General features: G+C 44.6%; 2 protein-coding genes and 1 pseudogene across 8 annotated transcripts; 2 read left to right on the forward strand and 1 right to left on the reverse strand.

The window, feature by feature from the left end:
• Positions 1-215: 215 nt before the first annotated feature.
• LOC124015062 (bryoporin-like) lies at positions 216-1,986 on the forward strand. 2 transcript variants are annotated; one of them, XM_046329972.1, is made up of 3 exons: positions 216-403; positions 710-850; positions 1,322-1,986. In XM_046329972.1, exons 1-3 carry the CDS (start codon positions 231-233, stop codon positions 1,752-1,754), a joined length of 747 nt encoding a protein of 248 aa, XP_046185928.1. In that variant the 5' UTR covers positions 216-230; the 3' UTR covers positions 1,755-1,986. The 2 variants fall into 2 exon arrangements, with proteins under 2 accessions (XP_046185928.1, XP_046185929.1); XM_046329973.1 differs by having other exon boundaries at positions 737-850.
• Positions 1,987-2,359: 373 nt separating this feature from the next.
• Positions 2,360-4,540, forward strand: LOC124015063 (DELTA-stichotoxin-Hcr4a-like). 6 transcript variants are annotated; one of them, XM_046329975.1, is made up of 3 exons: positions 2,360-2,459; positions 3,431-3,567; positions 3,660-4,540. In XM_046329975.1, exons 2-3 carry the CDS (start codon positions 3,464-3,466, stop codon positions 4,105-4,107), a joined length of 552 nt encoding a protein of 183 aa, XP_046185931.1. In that variant the 5' UTR covers positions 2,360-2,459; positions 3,431-3,463; the 3' UTR covers positions 4,108-4,540. The 6 variants fall into 6 exon arrangements, with proteins under 6 accessions (XP_046185931.1, XP_046185932.1, XP_046185930.1 ...); XM_046329976.1 differs by having other exon boundaries at positions 2,368-2,488; XM_046329974.1 differs by having other exon boundaries at positions 2,388-2,459; positions 2,547-3,567.
• A 2,900-nt stretch (positions 4,541-7,440) lies between these two features.
• LOC124015350 lies at positions 7,441-11,680 on the reverse strand (annotated as a pseudogene).
• Positions 11,681-22,294: the final 10,614 nt, after the last annotated feature.

A 22,294-nucleotide genomic window follows, 5' to 3' on the forward strand; every position in this document is an offset into this window, starting at 1 on the left:
TGCCATGAGTGTTGTAGTGCTGGCTGTATGGATAGCATTTGTTACAACAGTCTCATTGGCACAAATCCCTTACACTTTTTCTCAAATCTAAAATATCTTCTCCCTTAGTATTGGATGTAAAAGAACTAGCAGTCAGTAGAACACTGGCAAATACAGGAAAAGTCCAAACTATTACATTGGAATGCAGTATTTCCTGTTCTTCATTATTTTCTCGTCTGCTCTCGTTCAAAATGATGCCTCATTTTCTGTGTGCCGTGCCACACCTGTGTTTGTGCACGAACACGCATATAGGTAATCGGAGTAGGTGTGACTTCAGCCAATTCCTCCTCTCCTCCACCAGTCTGGGGAAACACGAATCTACTCTACTCTGCCTGACACAACTGGAGTTTTCTGAACTTAGAAGGTGAATATCTTTACATTGTCTTCATCATAATTCACGTCTTCTGCCTGCTACAATATTTAGCAAGCGGTACATTGGGATCAGAATGGTTTGTTTGCTACCTTGCCTAGACTTTTAGAAACATGCATCTGCCTGCAAACCGTTCTGAGGTTCGAGTTTGAAAGGGAAGATTAAAGAGATTTTTAATGAATGTTATTTTGATTGTGTTGGCAAAGCTACTCTCATGAGAGAAATATTATATCTTCAGCTGTCATTATCTTTACACTCCAGACGTACTCTGTTTCCACACATCTAAATACCACTATACAGCTTTTTCCCCCCCTCTAACTCGCTCAGACCAGCCAAGATGCCAGAGAACGCAGAGGCCGTTTCAGCCACTCTAACCACCAACAGGAACTGTACTATAGAGCTCACCAATGTCACCACCGGTTACTGTCTCATCAACCCCAAGTATGTTGGCGTTTAATACTCTAATCTCCTTACATTACATACACCACTATGGAAAATAACTGAATTAGCCAAATAACAAACCAGCTGTCCATCCCCAGATTGTTATTTGTCTGTTACTTTTCGGTGGAATTTCTCAGAGTAAATATATTTTATGACAGGCTTCTCTTGGGATGGGTGGTTTTCATGTGTAACGTGGCTTTGAGTACATCCACCTATCCATCATGAAGTGACACAATGTGGCTCATTGCACACGGCGTGCTGGCTCACTCTGTGTTGCTTACGAATCCATAGCAGCACTCACACTCCATCCATCAGCACAGAGTGGCTGGACAGAAAGAAAGGAACAGTGAAATGACTAAAAGTAGAGGGACAGTGAAAAAGTGTACAGTCACACAACTTTAAGTCCAGTTGTAAGGTTTTGCATTTGATCAGCAACATGATGACTCCCCATTTCCATTACTAACCCCCCAGGGTGTATATGTCCAGTGGTTTCTGCTACCACCCACCCCAGCCCACCGTCCGCACCACCAAGACAGAGGTGTGCTCCTTCACCAAGGATGACGACACAGCCACGGGCGCCGTGGGGGTCCTGACCTACGACCTTTTCCACATGCAGAGCCGCGTGTGCTCAGAACGCATGGCCATCATGTTCTCCGTGCCCTACGACTACAACTTCTACAAGAACTGGCTGGGGGTGGGCGTCTTCGAGGTGGCACGCGCCTGTGACAAGCAACTGTACAACCACATGTACAAGGAGAAGGACTTCAGCAAGTTTGTCCGATCAGAGGCCAGTGGGTCAGGGGTGGAGTACAAGGCCCAACACGTAGACCTGAGGGCCACCATGTCCAATGTTGGGAAGTCCATCATTAAGGTGGAGCTCTATGATCAAATGGGGCACAAATAAGGATAGACAAGCTGGTAGCTGAGCCATTTTACCAACTCACAGCAGGGAAAGTGTTTATATTTATGCATAATCACGTACTAAATATAATAATCACCCAACTTAGGTGGTTAATGTTATCCAATTAATAAATATTTATCAACTGGAAGATATTACTGTCTAATTGTTCACAATACTCGATTCTTCTTTTCCTGCTCCTGTACATGTTTGTTTTAATAAAACATTGAACAATGAATTGGTGTAAGATGTTTTAGTGATAACCTTTAACATGCACTTACACACCTGATCTACTGAACAGTTTCACGTATCATTAATATTTACCATTAAGAATAAAGGATTGTACATTGAATTCCGTTTCCTAGAACCGTCCGTTTTTAATGAATCACAAAGAGACGTTATACTCGCCATAATACAATAATCCCATGTGATTCAGTGACTATTGGCTCAGAATTTATCATTATCCTGTCAGGATTTATATGGTTCTTGGTCTCCTGCCTTGTCCAACGCCCTGTAGAACTGCACCATATAAGAGATGACTGTAGCTTCAGGGGTGCATGAATTTACTTGTTCAGCTTATTCAGTGCCTCTGTTGCACAATACCATTGCAACAGAGGGGGGGGGGGTGAAAAAAGGTCCCTCCTTTCAGGTGCGTTTTTACTAAACTAAATTCTGGAGCTGAGAGAACACGCTAAGAGAAGTCTTTTACAGGTAAGATAATACTCATATTACTTTTACAGGTAAGATATTACTCCTATTACTTTTACAGGTAAGATAATAATCCTATTACTTTTGCAGGTAAGATATTACTCCTATTACTTTTACAGGTAAGATATTCCTCCTATTACTTTTACAGGTAAGATATTACTCCTATTACTTTTACAGGTAAGACATTACTCCTTTTCATGGCCACTGTGAGTATTACTGGAATAAGTAGAACTAGAGGTTATATAGTAATTGTAAGGGTGACAGTATTCCACCTACATTTGAACACTTTCAATAATCTATTTTTTAACACAAATCCTATTTCCATTTGGTTCTCCCACCGGTAACCATTGGTATGATGCCAATTTGTAGATTCATTATTGGGCATACGTGAAATCTGTTCGTGCAATTTACATGTCGGACATCCGTTTGATTTGCAACCTTTTCCCTGCAAATGAAAGTGGAGATGATGTTCTCTCGGATTCCCCTCTCTAAACTGGCTATTGCACGGTTACTTAGTAATGTAATTAAAAAGCCTGGCTTCCTAATGAGCCGAGCAGAGTGAGCAGCCGCTCTGTTATTGTTGAGAACTGCCTTGAAATCTTCCTTATTACACACAGCTCTCAGGCATTTCTGACATCTCCCATTCTAAACTGTCTGTTTACTGCCTGTGCGTGTCGTGTGTCATCAGTCAAACGGCCAACAGAGAAGAAATTGCTGTTGAAAAGTGAAGACTGTTCTCTACTGTATTTCATTCTGAGAAAAAACCTCTTGACACTGAGCAAGGCATGTCGTAACAAAGAGTCAAGGGTTTCAGAGGGACACTTACAGTAACTGTATTCTACAGTACATTTTTGGACAGAATTGGATCAGATATGAATACAGATCCTCTTGGCATCCCAGGGGGTCAACCACAGATGCATTTCTGCACAGCAGTCTAACTGAAAGGCTTAACCCTGCTGGCCTCTGTATTATAGAAATAAAGAGGTACATATCAGAACCACTCCAAAATGGCAGAGTCAGCCGAAGCCGTGGTCGCTAACCTGAGCAGCAAGAGGAATGTCACCATTGAGATCACCAATCTCACAAACAACTACTGTCTCATAAACCCAAAGTGAGTGCACACCTTACCAAACTGCTGTTATTGTCACGCTGTACATTCAAGGAAATGTCGAAAGCATAACGTTGTGCGTGTCTCCTCACTAGGGTATTCCTGGAGAGTGGGGAAACCTACAACCCTCCCCAACCCACAGTGCGGCCCCTAAAGATCGAAGTCTGCACATTCAGCAAATCAAGTGCCAAGGCAACGGGCAGCTATGGCGTTCTGACCTATGACCTCTTTGAGAGGTCCCGGAACGACTACATCGAGACGGTGGCCCTCATGTTCGGTGTGCCCTGGGACTACAACATCTACAAGAACTGGTTCGCCGTGGGCATCTTCAACAAGGGCCGAGCCTGTGACGCGTCACTGTATAAAGAGATGTACAACGAAAAGGAGCAGAAAGGTTTCATAAGAGAAGAAGCCAATGGCTCAGGGATCAGCTATGAAGGGAACTACCTGGACATCAAGGCCACCATGTCCCCCATGGGCCGGGCCATCATGAAGGTGGAGGTATGGGACAAGCTGTTCACTCCCAGCCAGCAGGCCCACTAAGGGGAACCTCCAGCCTCCACCCTCTCCACCAGCACTACAGTATACCTCTGCTGTGTTGAACCTCTGTAACCAATCCCTCCACCATTAGATATTACTTTCCTGACGTACTGCTACTGTTTGTATGTTTTGTTGCTGACTGAATTTCAAGACATCACCTTTCAGTAAATCTGCTTAAGATCACAGTTTAGTTTGCTTATGAATCCAGGCAGAGGTGATATCTGCTCTTTTCTGTAGAGATCACTGTGCTGTTCATCTCTCAGTAGCATCCTCTTTCAACTGGCATCTTCTCTAGAAATGTAAATCAAACAATGACTCACCGGAGGATGAGGGTGCATAGCTCTCTTAACAACACATGGCCAGGAGCTGTCTCTGTCTGTATCTACTTATGGCAATGCTAGTCTATGGAATAAATGTTGTTGTTTTGCTAAATCTATTTGTGTTTGATGAGTTTCTCTCTATTGATTGAGCCTGGAAATATTATGCAACACTGGCCCTGAAGGAAAATGATACTGGCCTTCAATGGATAGCTAATACTGATATGAAGTCTTCAACTTCTGAATAACGTCATGCATTGCATACCATGCAGGTTATGTGCAGAGGTGGAAAAAGTACTCAATTGTCATACTTGAGTAAAAGTAAAGATACCTTAATAGGAAATGACTCAAGTAAAAGTGGAAGTCACCCAGTAAAATACTACTTGAGTAAAAGTCTAAAATTATTTGGTTTTAAATATACTTAAGTATCAAAAGTAAATGGAATTGCTAAAATGTACTTAAGTACCGAAAGTAAAAGTATAAATCATTTCAAATTCTTTATTTTAAGCAAACCAGACGGGGCAATCTTCTTGTTTATTTATTGACGGATAACCAGGGCCACACTCCAACACTCAGACATCATTTACAAACAAAGCATTTGTGTTTAGTGAGTCCGCCAGATCAGAGGCAGTAGGGATGACCTGGGATGTTCTCTTGATAAGGGTGTGAATTGGAACATCTGTTACCCGATTCAGGAGATTCAGGAAACTAGGCGAGTCACAAGTCACGACTTCACAGGAGAGCCGTTTGAACTTAAAATATTTTTTTTAATCAAAATGCGTTTTTCAGCAGAAATGCCTTCTGGAACATGTGAACTTTCATGTGCCTTAAATAACAAACTTGTATGCCATCTGTAAATATGAATAAAATTGTTACGAGCATTGTTGGTTAAGCCACAGCATTTCTTCCCTATCTAAATGTAACGAGTACTTTTTGATGTCAGGTAAAATATATGGAGTAAAAAGTATATTATTTACTTTCGGAATGTAGTGAAGTAAAAGTAAAAGTTGCCAAAAATATAAATAGTAAAGTTTTAAAAAACAACTTAAGTAGTACTTCTAAGTATTTTTGACTTTACACCACTGGTTATGTGCAGTATGTAAGGCCATGTTACATTTTCCATCAAATCATTTTTAGACAGGGCCTGGTCTGTAGAGGGTACCTGTGATCAGCTAAATTATAGTGTATCTGTAGCAAGATGAGTGACTCACAGAGTTGCAGTGAGTCAATGGCCATGCCTTGCACACCCTATTCCACCCTATTCCACCACATTCAAGGCGTAATGCATGGTTTACATTATAGTAACCCTTGAGAAGCACAACCATGTCAATATTAAACCTCTATTGAAAGCAAATGGAGCATTTGAAAGGCTCTTCGGAGGAACAGTAAGGCCTGCCGACTGCTTCGAGGGCCTGATGGAGGAGATGACAGCCAGTGAAAAGGAAGTCTATTCCCCCTAACAGCTATCATTTACTAAATACCAACACAGAGAAGAAACCATTATCATTTCTACTTACAGTCTAATTCTAATTCCCTAGCCCCATAGGCAGAGGCATGGGTATTTCTTGAAAAGCTATCAGACCATCAACAATACTGCACCAGCCCCACAATGGGAGTGACTTACACACATAGAGTACACACTTATTATGCTAATAGTACTGCTACGATTGGAGGGATGCAATCATTAACCTTGTGAAATTGAGGGTACTGCTAGGAGAGAACGGTGCAGAAGCTCTTAAATCACATCCCAGCCAGATGTTATTGCGTTTCTAATAGCAAATCCATTTACAATACCAACTCTGCATTTCTAACCCCCCGCGCACGGTAGATTCATTCAGCTTTAGCGACGTTAACTATTTACCGCCACAAAGAGGCCCTGATCAAAGGTTTCCCCTCCCGCTCTAGCATTTACATAATATAGAAGCATAAACTAGCTCTATTTAGGCTCAATCTCAGAAGCGTTGTTGAGTGGTGTATTGAAACAGCGACAGGCACTGCCGCCTATAACAGATGGGGCCACTCGGCAGCGCAAAGCAGGGCTTTTTGTCTGTTACATCTTTGAAAGAGGATAAACTCCCTCACTCCTTTCACATTCTCCCTCTTTCAATCTCCCACATGTATTCACTCATACACCTGCATATACTTATGCATGCTTTCATGTATTGTGTTGTATGTGATTGTGTTTTGTGTGGGTGTGGGTGGGCGGGCGGGCGTGCGTGCGTGCGTGACTACATTCGTGAGTCTGTTTGTGTGTGTGTGTGTGTGTGTGTGTGTGTGTGTGTGTGTGTGTGTGTGTGTGTGTGTGTGTGTGTGTGTGTGTGTGTGTGTGTGTGTGTGTGTGTGTGTGTGTGTGTGTGTGTGTGTGTGTGTGTGTGTGTGTGTGTGTGTGTGTGTGTGTGTGTGTGTGTATAGACTCATACAATTGTAAGCTTAGCATTTAGTATATTTTCTCAAAAACAGCCAAAGCACAACAACATACACATAAGCCAGTATCACAGGAGTCATTTGGTGGTCAGCTAAAGTCCCTGCTCATTTCCTGTTGATTTGAGGAGAATCAGTTGATTAGAGCTGAACATTCTCCTGTCTCTGGTGTTAAACACAATACTGGCAAGATAATAATGCACCTTCATCTGCTAAAACATTCCATGGTCTGAACTAACGTTACCAATTTATTTATGTATTATTAAAGTGCTGAGAGACATCTTTATCTGCTTTCAAAGACTGCCACCTAGAGGCTGTCCCAGGTAATGACTCACACTGCACTACAACAGAACATTAGGGAGTATTTATCTAACTAATACTGGGCACAATATATAGAGGTACATCTAACTTGACAGTTAGCTGCCATTGAACAAAAACGAGGAGAAAAGAGGAGGAGAATCCCAAATGTCAGCACAACAAAACAAAATCTCATGATAACAGATTTCAAAGGACACAATATCCTCAAGACAGCCTTCACCAGAGAGGAGGAGGACTGATGTCATACTGAGAGTCAAGGGGTTAGAGTTGAGAGGTCAGCTCACCCAATGTCTCCTCCCTTCAGCAGCCTGCGGTCTTGATGTCCAGCCGGGCCTGGTACTCCTGGGAGCTGCGCTCTGTGTCTGCCATGATCTGGGTCAGCCGGCTCCCCCAGACCTGTCACCGACGCCTGTAGGCTCATCATCATGGCTCCGTAGCAAGCTTCCATCTCCGCAAGGCTCCCCTCCATAGAGCCATCTACAAGGGCAGGGCCACAGTGAGAACTGAGCTGAACTCTGATTCCTCATTCCTTCTTGGTTAGGTCTGAATTGGACACTTGTTTTTTCTGGAGGTCATTTTGCATTTATTTTCCAAATAGATGTATGTTCAATCCCTACAGCAGAAAAGCAAGGGGCAAGAGTTGTGATGTCTTTAGCTGAAGTGATCCTGTAAAAATCATTTGTGGCTTGTTTTGAAACTCTTCAGGCCTATTTGTTCTGAGCAACATGATGCATGTTGTAATAGTAAATCACAGGGTCCAAACTGAGAGTCTTATAATGTGACAGGTAAATGAGAAACTAACGTGCTTCCATCCAAGAAGTTCTAAGTCTGCCGTGCTGGGCGTGCCACCTTACCATGGACCTCTCCATCGGTTGTGTTGGGAATGCCACTTTACCACGGAGTGGGGACACTGCAGCTCCAGGTGTCTGGCTGTGGACTGGCCACTCTTCAGCTCTACACTGGTGGTCTACAGGACCTCAGTACTGGAGCTCACCTCCTGCTGCACCTCTTCAGCCTGAGGGAACCAAACACACACAGGTCAAAATCGTTAACTCATGAACAAACGTTTCATAGGACATCTATCAAATATGTGACATGAAAACATAATAATAAAAAAGCCACATAAGTATTTATTATTCAGCATCAATTCTGTTATTTCTTGAATATAAATAATGATCTTGAAATGTTGTGCATTCAGATCCCTGTAGTCACACACTATGGTTACGTCACACATGCACCCCATTCCCTACATAGTGCACTACTTTTTACCAGAGCTCTATGGGCCCTGGTTAAAAGTAGTGCACCCTACAGGAATAGGGTGCAATTTGGGACGTACTCTATGTCTGTGTGTTTGTCCCCTTGCCTTGTTCTTGAACCAGGCCTCTGTCTCTCTACGGCTCTTTGACGCCATGCCCTGGTACTGCTCTCTGATCTCAGTGATGACAGTGTTCAAGCCCTGGTACTGCTCTCTGATCTCAGTGATGACAGTGTTCAAGCCCTGGTACTGCTCTCTGATCTCAGTGATGACAGTGTTCAAACCCTGGTTCTGCTCTCTGATCTCAGTGATGACAGTGTTCAAGCCCTGGTACTGCTCTCTGATCTCAGTGATGACAGTGTTCAAGCCCTGGTAGTGCTCTCTGATCTCAGTGATGACAGTGTTCAAGCCCTGGTAGTGCTCTCTGATCTCAGTGATGACAGTGTTCAAGCCCTGGTAGTGCTCTCTGATCTCAGTGATGACAGTGTTCAAGCCCTGGTAGTGCTCTCTGATCTCAGTGATGACAGTGTTCAAGCCCTGGTAGTGCTCTCTGATCTCAGTGATGACAGTGTTCAAGCCCTGGTAGTGCTCTCTGATCTCAGTGATGACAGTGTTCAAGCCCTGGTAGTGCTCTCTGATCTCAGTGATGACAGTGTTCAAGCCCTGGTACTGCTCTCTGATCTCAGTGATGACAGTGTTTAAGCCCTGGTTCTGCTCTCTGATCTCAGTGATGACAGTGTTCAAGCCCTGGTTCTGCTCTCTGATCTCAGTGATGACAGTGTTCAAGCCCTGGTACTGCTCTCTGATCTCAGTGATGACAGTGTTCAAGTCCTGGGCTGGGGCCGCGTCCACCTCCACCTGCACCTGACCACTCATCGGGGCACGGAACGGCATGGTCTTCTAGGAAACAACAACAACATCAACTACATGTGGACAATACCAAAATAAATGATCTAATGACTCTGCTTCCTCACAGCAAAATCTGTTAGTCCTTCAATTTCCTTTGTTAATATGGACTCTTTTGATCTAAATTGCTTTTGTTTTATAGATGAGTACTGAATTGCATGGCCTCTAAAGGCAGAAAAAGTGTCCCATACAATAAGGGGATCTGCTGTACCTATGTTATGTCTGAAGAAGTCAGTTATACATTCTTCTGTCCTAGTTCTAATCCTAGTCCTAATTCCAACATATCCTCGACATCCATGATTTCCTTAAGTGCCTGAGGGTGATGGTTTGTAGTGTGATTTCCTTTCCGGTTCATAGAGGTAAATAGCCAGGTAAATACTGATCGTCTTTTCTTATTGTCTGCTAGGCCATTACAATTATAACTGGCTATACTTATTTCACCACTTACCATAATGAGACACAACTTTCAATTCTATTTATCAAAATCTATGTTTGTAAACTGTACCATTAAAAAGTAACATGTTGATTTAGTGTCTATATAGATGTACCATGATATTTGCATTGCTACTAAGTAAATCTCCAATTGGTCCACACTATTCCACCCTCTAAAATCCCTCCTCCTCCCGAGTTGGTTTGTTATCCCAATGCCCGGCAGACCAACCCCGACCCCATTAACCATTATTTTATCTTTGCCCTCTCTGTCCGAAGCGGTGTACAGGTTCGAGTGGGATTGTGTCGATAGCTTCGCGTGGAATCTGAAGCACTGTAAGGAGGAACTCTCGAACTACAGATTCAGGAACTTCTACTTCTTTCTCTTGGATACCAGTAAGTACCAGCTTCTCTCGCATGGATCTAGTCTTCATGTCAAGTAAGACTTCTTCAGAACGATGTTCTCCTTTTTAAATTCATTCACTTCAGTTTCAATCTTATTGACTGTCCCTTTTAGCTTGTGTGTTTCCTTCTCCAATGTCGCAGCTTTTTCGTCACTCATCTCGAGGCTTGACTTCAACTCTTTAATACCCAGTTTGTCATTTATTGATTTTAACAGATCGATTTCGACTTTTACCATTGCTGGTGGTGAAAATATGAAATCATCTGTGTCTGTAGAAGAGTCACGTTTTTGTTTTGAAACTGGTTCCCCTCTTACCCTCCGCTATGTTTGGGTGTTGCTTGTTTTCGTAATATTTTGTTGACAAATTTCTCTAGTCTTAAGATTTGTTTTGTGTTCTCATCCAGATTGTGTAGTGCTAATATTTAGTCTAACTTGCCGATATTGAATATTACGTTTTTATCTTGAGGTGCTCTACATAACTACGTTCAGTCCGCCATTACATGTCTCAGTATAGGAGTTGGCAAGACAACTACCCTACTGTACTACGAGACCCACCTTCTTATGGCTCTCCTCGAGGTAAACTACCCCCTCCTTCACGTTCTCCAGCTGCATCTCCAGGTCGCTCCTGGCCAGGGACATCTCCCCCAGCATCCTCTTCAGCCCCCACGATGTCAGCCTCCACAGACTGGGGCAGGCCAGACTCACTCTCAAACCGTGTGGTTGACACTTAGTTTGGACTCCAGTTGATCAAATTATACTATCAATATATAATATGATATCTGACATTTCAGCAATTGTAATGCTATGGAGTAATGTTGTTTTATTCATTCCTGAAATATTCAGATCAATCTTGAGTAAAAAGGGTAACTAATTGCTGATAGCTTATATGTTAGACTCACTGGATTCTGAAGCCAGTTTGGTGTTCTCCACTGGTAGGGCCATTCTGCTACCGTGCTGGTTGCAAAGAACTTCACACAGAGAAAAGTATCAGGTTTCAGGTTATATTATCTCACGCCACTCTAGACACCTTTCCATTTCATCATTAAATATTTTGGCATGGCACCGATGTTATTTTGCATAGGTCCCAATATGTAATGAATGCATCAGTGCTCAGTAAATGCAGAAACTAATTGCAGATACCCTCGTTAATCTTGTGTCTTGTAAAAGTCTTGGCTGGCAGCTGCTGTAACCTGGGAGTTGAAGGAATAAAGGCGACCAGCACTCACAAATTATATTCATGCCATGCACAGTAACACAACCAAATCTATCAGCATTTGTGAGTTTTCTCCATCTTAATTCATGTATGTTTTGGCCATCATAGTAAACCTACAAGACACATACCTTGGAGTGGAACTCGTCAATGGGCACTTGATGGGTGCTGATGTCCCTGGTGTCGACCTTGACGTGGCTGAGCCCCTGCTCCCTGAACTGGAACTGCAGCTCCGGCTTGGTGTTGGCCTCATCCAGGGTGGCAACCCTCTCCAGGTATGTACCCAGGTGCTCCTCTTCCTCCTCCAGCCCCACCATCCATGGAGAAGCCACCAAAGATCATCCCTCCATCACCTCAAGAGCCAAAGCCCCCACCCATGGAAGTGAATCAGCCCCCACCAGCAGAGGAGGAGGCTGTAGTGGAGTAGATGCGAATCCCCTTACCTCCGGTCCCTGTGTACACACTTCCAGACGCATGGTCTCTGGTGGGAGATGCACTGCAAGCGGGGTGCAGTTGTGGTCTCTCTGTGAAACACTGTTATTAATGGGCATGTGGAATGTGCTGACTGGGGTCTGCCTTGAGCCATCTCAGTATTTTCATGTTCACGATCACAGGGTCTCACTCTCACACACACACACACACACAAACTCTCTCTCTCTCTCTCTATTTTATCTAATCTAATCTTATCTATCTAATCTATCATCAGACATATACTCTGACCCTGCTGGGAGTATCTTTGTTTTCCAGAGTCCATGTAAAAAAGGGCTATGAAATAAAAACCAATCTGTTTCCCCTTGGTTGCTATATGTTGTGGCTTTAAACATTGACACACGGTCTGCATGTAAGCGAAAAGGTTCTATTGAATAGTTGCTGTGTATTTCCATATCCTCAGACTGAGCTCTCTCATCCTCACATTGGCTAAATGATGAACGCCAGCTCTCTGTCTGGGACTGATCCTCTGACAGCAAGACAGACAGCAGATCAATACAGACCACTGCCCATTCTGTCTTTGTTCTGTGCATTGGCTTTTCCTTCTCTTATATCTCCCAACCTAAACCCACCCACTGCGCACAAACTGGTTGAATCAATGATGTTTCCAGGTCATTTCAATGAAATGACGTTGAACCAACATGGAATAGATGTTGAATTGACGTCTGTGCCCAGTGGGCATGCTCTGCCACTCAGTCCTATCTGTCAGCTAGTCAGCCCATTTCCAGGAAGTCCTCTAGCTCTTTCACTCACAAACATGCCACCCCCTCCCCTCCGACCCCCTCCTCTAACTCTTGTATGTCCAGACGTGCAAACAAGAATGATAGGGTCATAGGTTTACAGTGGAGGATGGCTCATAATAATGGCTGGAATGGAGTCAATGGAATGTATCAACCACATGGAAACCACATTGTTGATGTGTTTGGTACCATTCCATTGACACCATTCCAGTCATTATTATGAGCCGTCCTGACCTCAACAGCCTCCACTGACACTACTGTACAACTGCAAACCGCAGTAACTGCACATTTGGCCAAAGGTTTTGTAGTGTCTGTTTTTATCTTGTGTCCTGGTTCAATTATCTTCAGTTTCAGTGAAAATACTGTCGTGTCAAATTTCCAGCAACTACAAAATCCATGTAAAAACCAAGGCAATCAACAGCAACTTAAGTCACTAAGTGAAGTTACTGCACTCTGGGTTTGTTCCACTGTGTTTTGACTGCAGTCACTGCAGTTTGCCTATGGTATCGAGTACAGGCCATCCCGATCATGACTCACACACACACACACACCACGAGACAGCAAGTGATCCAGTTGTTACCAGAATGAACAGGGCACAATCCCACGGACCAATTATGGTTGAACTCGCACTGAAATGCAAAACACCCAGGTAATGTATACGTCGTTTGTGGTCTCGTACCTCCCTCTTTAGTTACAGATTTAGTTCCCTAATGCAATTGGTGACCTTAATGTCATCATTTGCGTATTGATTCAAAAAAACACATCGTTGGATCTGTTTACAGACTAAGCTTCTTCTTCCTTTGGGTTATCCCACCAAGGTGAAATCAAAGGATTCGAAAAGCATGAATGAATCCAAGTACATGTGTTTGTCAGAAACGACTGGTGTTACGTAAGTGAACGGGTCCACGGAATCAACAATCAAACACACATGTCTGAGTTGAGCTTCCTTCATGAAACATCAAATCTATTGTTGTTTTGGGTTGTTTATCAAAGTCAGCTGGCTAACTTATTGATCCTGCTTTGTGGCATAGCCCCCTGGTCCTTTCCCAGGGAGGGAAGCAGGGAGAAGAGACGAGAACAGCCGCCAGCGACGTGTCAGCCTATGTCCGCAGTGGATCTAGGAAACGATGTGGCCGGGAGAAGTCTCTTCTATGTCGCTTGACTTGAATCTTTAATCTGCATGTTGAGACGTCTCACAACATTATTTGAACAATGTTGTCGATCTTCAAAACAGTGTACACAAGGCACGGATCTCTGGGGTATTTTGCATAACAGTAAATGCATTTTTTTTTATGTAGTTGTTGTCTCAAAACAGCAAACACATTCATCAAAACTATAATGATAATACATGATCAAAAGAACGCGACTGCCTGCAATAAACAATCATACCTCTTGAGTCAAGTTGAGAAAAAAAAATGTGTTAGTCTACATCCGATGTAATCAATAGATCTTCATAATATATAAATAATAATAATATATGCCATTTAGCAGACGCTTTTATCCAAAGCGACTTACAGTCATGTGTGCATACATTCTACGTATGGGTGGTCCCGGGGATCGAACCCACTCATTGCAGACACATCATGATGATCCAAATACATTACATTATGATGATCAAAGTAGGAAAAACAACGATTAAAAGGTGCAACTACTCTCCTTTATGCATATTTCACCAAACAATTTAATGCACATCAAATCAAATATTGTTTCTGATCAAAAAGGAAATTAGCAAAAAACTATGAAATAGCAGATATAAATCATGTAGTAACCAAAAAAGTGTTAAAACATATTTTATTTAGGTTCTTCAAAATAGCCACCCTTTGCTTTGATGACAGATTTGCATTCTCTCAACCAGCTTCACCTGGAATGCTTTCCCAACGGTTTTGAAGGAGTTCCCACATATGCTGAGCACATGTTGGCTGCTTTTCCTTCACTCTACGGTCCACCTCATCACAAATCATCTCAATTGGGTTGAGGTTGGGTGATTGTGGATGCCAGGTCATCTGATGCAGTACTCCATCACTCTCCTTCCTGGTCAAATAGCCCTTACACAGCCTGGAGGTGTGTTGGGTCGTTGTCCTGTTGAAAAACAAATGATAGTCCCAAGTGCAAACCAGATGGGATGGCATATCGCTGCAGAATGCTGTGGTAACCATGCTAGTTGAATTCTAAATAAATCACATACAGTCTCACCAGCAAAGCACACCCACACCATCACACCTCCTACTCCATGCTTCACGGTGGGAACCACACATGCAGAGATCATCCGCTCACCTACTCTGCGTCTCACAAAGACAGCGGTTGGAACCAAAAAATTGGAATCAATTGACCAATGGACAGATTTCCACCAGTCCAATGTCGATGGCTTGTGTTTCATGGCCCAAGCAAGTCTCTTCTTCTTATCTTTGTCCTTTAGTAGTGGTTTCTTTGCAGTAATTCGACCATGAAGGCCTGATTCACACAGTCTCCTCTGAACAGTTAATGTTGAGATGTGTCTGTTACTTGAACTCTGTGAAGCATTTAGTTGGGCTGCAATCTGAGGTGCAGTTAACTCTAATGAACTTATCCTCTGCAGCATAGATAACTGTGTGTCTTCCTTTTCTGTGGTGGTCCACATGAGAGCCAGTTTCATCATAGCACTTGATGGTTTTTGAGACTGCACTTGAAGAAACTTTCAGTTGTTGAAATTTTCCGGATTGATTGACCATCATGTCTTAAAGTAATGATGGACTGTCGTTTCTCTATGTTTATTTGAGCTGTTCTTGCCATAATATAGACTTGGTGTTTAGCCAAACAGGTTTATCTTCTCTATTTCATCCCTACCTTGTCACAACACAACTGATTGGCTCAAACGCATTAAGAAGAAAATAAATTCCACAAATTAACTTTTAAGAAGGCATACCTGTTATTAATTTAAATTCATTCCAGGTGACTACCTCATGAAGCTTCCAACGGCTTACCTCGAAGTGGTAGGCCACAGTGCTGTCTGTCCTCTGTTGCAACACTCACTGTCTAGTTCCAAACTGCCTCCGGAAGCAACATCAGCACATAAAATGGGTTTCCATGGCCAAGCAGCCGCACACAAGCCTAAGATCACCATGCGCAATGCAAAGCGTCGGCTGGAGTGGTGTAAACCACTGGAGCAGTGGAAACAAGTCCTCTGGATTGACGGTGAGTCATCTGGCAGTCTGACGGACAAATCAGGGTTTTGTGGATATCAGGAGAACGCTACCTGCCTGAATGCATAGCACCAACTGTACAGTTTGGTGGATGAGGTATAACGGTCTGGGGCTGTTTTTCATGGTTTGGGCAAGGCTTCTTAGTTCCTGTGAACAAGACATTCTAGATGATTCTGTACAGCAGGAGCAACTGGGACAGCAGTATGGGCAGCTGGGGTGTCTCGTGTTGCAGCAGGGAGAAGATTTGGAGTAGGAGCAGCAGGAGCAACTGGGACAGCAGTATGGGCAGCTGGGGTCTCGTGTTGCAGCAGGGAGAAGATTTGGAGTAGAGGCAGCAGGAGCAACTGGGACAGCAGTATGGGCAGCTGGGGTGTCTCGTGTTGCAGCAGGGAGAATGTTTGGAGTAGGAGCAGCAGGAGCAACTGGGACAGCAGTATGGGCAGCTGGGGTGTCTCGTGTTGCAGCAGGGAGAAGATTTGGAGTAGGAGCAGCAGGAGCAACTGGGACAGCAGTATGGGCAGCTGGGGTGTCTCGTGTTGCAGCAGGGAGAAGGTTTGGAGTAGGAGCAGCAGGAGCAACTGGGACAGCAGTATGGGCAGCTGGAGTGTCTCGTGTTGCAGCAGGGAGAAGATTTGGAGTAGGAGCAGCAGGAGCAACTGGGACAGTAGTATGGGTAGCTGGGGTGTCTCATGTTGCAACAGGGAGAAGGTTTGGAGTAGGAGCAGCAGGAGCAACTGGGACAGCAGTATGGGCAGCTGGGGTGTCTCGTGTTGCAGCAGGGAGAAGATTTGGAGTAGGAGCAGCAGGAGCAACTGGGACAGCAGTATGGGCAGCTGAGGTGTCTCGTGTTGCAGCAGGGAGAAGGTTTGGAGTAGGAGCAGCAGGAGCAACTGGGACAGCAGTATGGGCAGCTGGGGTGGTTGCAGCAGGGAGAGGATTTGGAGTAGGAGCAGCAGGAGCAACTGGGACAGCAGTATGGGCAGCTGGGGTGTCTCATGTTGCAGCAGGGAGAAGGTTTGGAGTAGGAGCAGCAGGAGCAACTGGGACAGCAGTATGGGCAGCTGGGGTGTCTCGTGTTGCAGCAGGGAGAAGATTTGGAGTAGGAGCAGCAGGAGCAACTGGGACAGCAGTATGGGCAGCTGGGGTGTCAGCTGGGGTGTCTCGTGTTGCAGCAGGGAGAAGGTTTGGAGTAGGAGCAGCAGGAGCAACTGGGACAGCATTATGGGCAGCTGGGGTGTCTCGTGTTGCAGCAGGGAGAAGATTTGTAGGAGCAGCAGGAGCAACTGGGACAGCAGTATGGGCAGCTGGGGTGTCTCGTGTTGCAGCAGGGAGAAGATTTGGAGTAGGAGCAGCAGGAGCAACTGGGACAGCAGTAGCTGGGGTGTCTCATGTTGCAGCAGCTGGGGTGTCTCGTGTTGCAGCAGGGAGAAGGTTTGGAGTAGGAGCAGCAGGAGCAACTGGGACAGCAGTATGGGCAGCTGGGGTGTCTCGTGTTGCAGCAGGGAGAAGGTTTGGAGTAGGAGCAGCAGGAGTAACTGGGACAGCATTATGGGCAGCTGGGGTGTCTCGTGTTGCAGCAGGGAGAAGATTTGGAGTAGGAGCAGCAGGAGCAACTGGGACAGCAGTATGGGCAGCTGGGGTGTCTCGTGTTGCAGCAGGGAGAAGATTTGGAGTAGGAGCAGCAGGAGCAACTGGGACAGCAGTATGGGCAGCTGGGGTGTCTCATGTTGCAGCAGGGAGAAGGTTTGGAGTAGGAGCAGCAGGAGCAACTGGGACAGCAGTATGGGCAGCTGGGGTGTCTCGTGTTGCAGCAGGGAGAAGGTTTGGAGTAGAGGCAGCAGGAGCAACTGGGACAGCAGTATGGGCAGCTGGGGTGTCTCATGTTGCAGCAGGGAGAAGGTTTGGAGTAGGAGCAGCAGGAGCAACTGGGACAGCAGTATGGGCAGCTGGGGTGTCTCGTGTTGCAGCAGGGAGAAGATTTGGAGTAGGAGCAGCAGGAGCAACTGGGACAGCAGTATGGGCAGCTGGGGTGTCTCGTGTTGCAGCAGGGAGAAGGTTTGGAGTAGGAGCAGCAGGAGTAACTGGGACAGCATTATGGGCAGCTGGGGTGTCTCGTGTTGCAGCAGGGAGAAGATTTGGAGTAGGAGCAGCAGTAGCAACTGGGACAGCAGTATGGGCAGCACTTAATACTTTTCATTCTGTTGGAGGACAGGTGAGAATGTACAGGATGTTATTAAAGTTGTTCTGCCGCTGAGATTCCACTCATGACGGCCTATTATGTCAGAGTGAACTGAGTAAAGAAAGAAAGATGTGCTCAGAGAACTATCTCAAATTGCTTATATTATTGGCATCAAATTAGTTTGGGATTCAGATTAATCCTGTATGTTTCATGACATAATAGTTAACTATACTAACCAGGAATTTAGATATACCTGGTATATGTATCAAAATGTATCTAATATTTTGCAATAATCTTGAATCGAATGAATGAGGGACTGAACACAGACCCAAAGTGTCTTTGCGTTTCAAAGGGTTTCCGTCTTTAAATTACTTTTTTTATTTAAAGAAATTTGCAAATTTAATCCAAATCATTTTGAATGTCTGGATGGAATAGCTTTGAAATGTTATTTGAGAGACTAACCTCTAGAGGGCAATGTTTTGCAAGAGTTTTTTTTTTCAAGTAGTCTAGCCAAGCAAGCCACCTTACTCACTTAAGGTAGTCCATCGCATTTGATGATGACATCCACTACTGCTTGTGGGTTTGCTGAAGACTGTATAATCTGATGTGGTATGCACACAGTCAGAGCACACAATGGCCCGTTCAGTCCCTTTTCCCTCAGAGCCCACACCATGTGGAATGGTCCGTGGCAACAGCCTTCAATGAAGGCAGAGTTTACCCCACACTTCTTTAGTGAGTGTCTTCAAGGGATCCTTTAGACTGCTTTTTCTGCCCAGTGCGACGGCCCAGTTGTAGCTGTCTGTACTGCATATTTCCAGGAAGGCGGTCCTCTAGCATCCGGATGGCATGGCCAAGTTATCTAAGCTGCTGGTGTGTGATGGACGCCTCAATGCTCCTGCTTTCCTTAAATCAAGGAGCCATCAGATTTCAAGGCAGACCGAGCCGTTTCAGAGAATTGTCTGCTGCACAGTTTTGGAGGGAGTTCTGTCGTTTGAGTGGTCTCCTCAGTCTCTCTTCAGTCCTGTTCCAGGTCACTCACAGTGCGTCTTGTGTCTTTGCAGGATCTCTAAGTGTGAAACACGGTCCTGCCAGGTCACTTTCAAAACCCGTTGGAGGCATTTTATGTGAAAGGACTCCAGTTGTTTTCAGTGTCGACTGAAGACTGTAGATACGCACACTGCCCTGGTAGACTGCAACATTGGTGCCGGTTGCTCTTGTTAAAAACTGCTTCCAAGGTATTTAAAGTGTGGCACAATGGCAAGTGAGGAGTCTGAGAAGGAGAATGCGGGTGGTGCAGGTGGAGGATCAGATGACCTGACAAAGGACCTCTGTTTTTGCCCTATTCTGCTGTATTCTCTCACAGCTGCTGTGAGGGTGGCTTGTAGAGCGCAATCGTTCTCCAATCATCCGCCTACTGAAGCTCATGTCTCTTTAATGACCCCTTCAACCGCTGACACAACCACACACTTCACAATGGTTTGGTGTTGGAGCAAAAACCTTAGCAAAGGCAAAAGGAGGAGAGGTGGGAGGCCAGCCGCTGATGTAGATATGTTATATTGGGTCCTTGCAGAAATGGGCAGCTCTAACTGGCTGGTCCTGCATGGTAAGGTGTGCTATGACAATACACATATAGTTCACAGAATGGACATACAGTATGCCCTCTGACCATGGGAATGTCCATTCTAGACATTCAAATTCTATGATTCTGACCCTTTGGGACCTGAGTGACACTGGAAGTGGGTAAGGATGACCTGACTTCTAGAGAGGAAGAGGGTCATCGAACACAATGTCCCTCCCCACACAGCCTGACAGACACAGAGATCCACCCAACAGTCTTGTCTATGACAGATAAGGATGTAGATTACACAGCTGCTGCCACTTCTTCCTTAGAGAGGAGACCTCACACAGAAACACACAAGCTATGTTCTGTGAGTAAAACAGCTTGAATGGACTCTTGCAGAACTGCAATAAAGAATGGTGGAAATGCCACCCATGCAGTCACAAGACGGGGCAAATACTTATTTATTTATTTATTACTTTTGTATCTACAAGAGTGCCCTATAGGGTGAAGGGGCAAAGGGTCTATTTGGAATTCACAATAACACCCATCTCTGCACTGGGTCTGAACGACTAAAAACTTGATGAATCATCCATTGCGTTATCAGCTGTGCATTCCATTAAGGCATGGGGTTTAAACCAATTAGATCCAGTTAGGATATTCACTTTGGACCTTCTGCGAACTTTACAAAAATACAATATCTATTTCTGCAATCCCTTTCCGTAGCCTACAAAACAAAGTCAAGCAAGTAAGCATTTGGCTTTAACATATTTAATTGCAAAATATAATTATATACAGTACATTGTGTGAGGGAAGAGGCTATGCTTTGACTAAGACCCACACCCCTCTCACAGACAGTACAAAGTCCAGTACGTCTTATGACCAGAGTAAGAGCAGAAATACAATACATAAGCCGACATATTTCTTTGTTTCTGAAACTGAATGCAATTCAGTGCTTTCAGTGTCATCCACGACAGCATAATAAAAGGGGAAAGATAGACATTTGTTTTTTCTTCTGTCTTCAGTCAATGCTCATTGCTACACTGAGCCGGGGGGGGGACCAAACATTTGTAGTCTTTTGATCTAGTGCTTGATTCATCTCTCAGGCAAGTTTCGACTGGCTCATCATGGGCGATAGTGGGGACCGTCATTTTCGAGAGAGAGAGAGAGAGAGAGAGAGAGAGAGAGAGAGAGAGAGAGAGAGAGAGAGAGAGAGAGAGAGAGAGAGAGAGAGAGAGAGAGAGAGAGAGAGAGAGAGAGAGAGAGAGAGAGAGAGAGAGAGAGAGAGAGAGAGAGAGAGGCTGAGGCGCTGGGCCCTTAATGCTGGGAAATAGACGATTCCTGGAAACAGACCTCATAGACTACATGTTGCGCGTAGGCTACTCACACATTGTGCCTAGTTCCTGACCCCAACCTTCCTCACAGACTAATACTTGGTCAAAACCCTTCATCATGGCCCCATACTGCATACATTCTAAACCCTACACTCGGGGGGGAAAGAGGACTCTCCCGAAGCATCATACAATTCTAATATACACAAAACCCATTCAAGGACAGGGAAGCTACCAGGTGTGAGGGTACATCACATTTTGTTCTGTAGTTACATACAGAAATAAACATAACGGAGATCCTATACGGATAACGACACTCTTAGAAAAAAGGGTTCCAAAAGGGTTCTTCGGCTGTCCCCATAGGAGAGCCCTTTTTGGGTTCCATGTAGAGCCCTCTGGAAAGAGACTCACAAGACTCACGTTTGCCCAGCCGGAGGGTAGGTAATCCACTAACAAAATCGCTTTTCCGTCATCTTAACAAGCTTCACAGCTTCTGTCATCCTCCCCTAACCACAATCATTTCACAAATGCTGAAGAATATCCTGACTTTTGCCATTCTTCAATCACACACACACATATACATATATACAGTGGGGCAAAAAAGTATTTAGTCAGCCACCAATTGTGCAAGTTCTCCCACTGGAAAAATATGAGAGAGGCCTGTACTTTTCATCATAGGTACACTTCAACTATGACAGACAAAATTAGGAAAAAAATCCAGAAAATCACATTGTAGGATTTTTAATTAATTTATTTGCAAATTATGGTGGAAAATAAGTATTTGGTATTAATAAGTATTTTGGCCCATTCCTCCATGCAGATCTCCTCTAGAGCAGTGATGTTTTGGGGCTGTTGCTGGGCAACACAGACTTTCAACTCCCTCCAAAGATTTTCTATGGGGTTGGGATCTGGAGACTGGCTAGGCCACTCCAGGACCTTGAAATGCTTCTTACGAAGCCACTCCTTCGTTGCCCGGGCGGTGTGTTTGGGATCATTGTCATGCTGAAAGACCCAGCCATGTTTCATCTTCAATGCCCTTGCTGATGGAAGGAGATTTCACTCAAAATCTCACGATATATGGCCCCATTAATTCTTTCCTTTACATGGATCAGTCATCCTGGTCCCTTTGCAGAAAAACAGCCCCAAAGCATGATGTTTCCACCCCCATGCTTCACAGTAGGTATGGTGTTCTTTGGATGCAACTCAGCATTCTTTGTCCTCCAAACACGACGAGTTGAGTTTTTACCAAAAAGTTATATTTTGGTTTCATCTGACCATATGACATTCTCCCAATCTTCTTCTGGATCATCCAAATGCTCTCTAGCAAACTTCAGACGGGCCTGGACATGTACTGGCTTAAGCAGGGGGACACATCTGGCACTGCAGGATTTGAGTCCCTACGCAGTCCCTGGCGGCGTAGTGTGTTACTGTAGGCTTTGTTACTTTGGTCCCAGA

The sequence above is a fragment of the Oncorhynchus gorbuscha genome, linkage group LG26, assembly GCF_021184085.1.
Source record: "Oncorhynchus gorbuscha isolate QuinsamMale2020 ecotype Even-year linkage group LG26, OgorEven_v1.0, whole genome shotgun sequence".
Classification (NCBI taxonomy): Eukaryota; Metazoa; Chordata; class Actinopteri; order Salmoniformes; family Salmonidae; genus Oncorhynchus; species Oncorhynchus gorbuscha.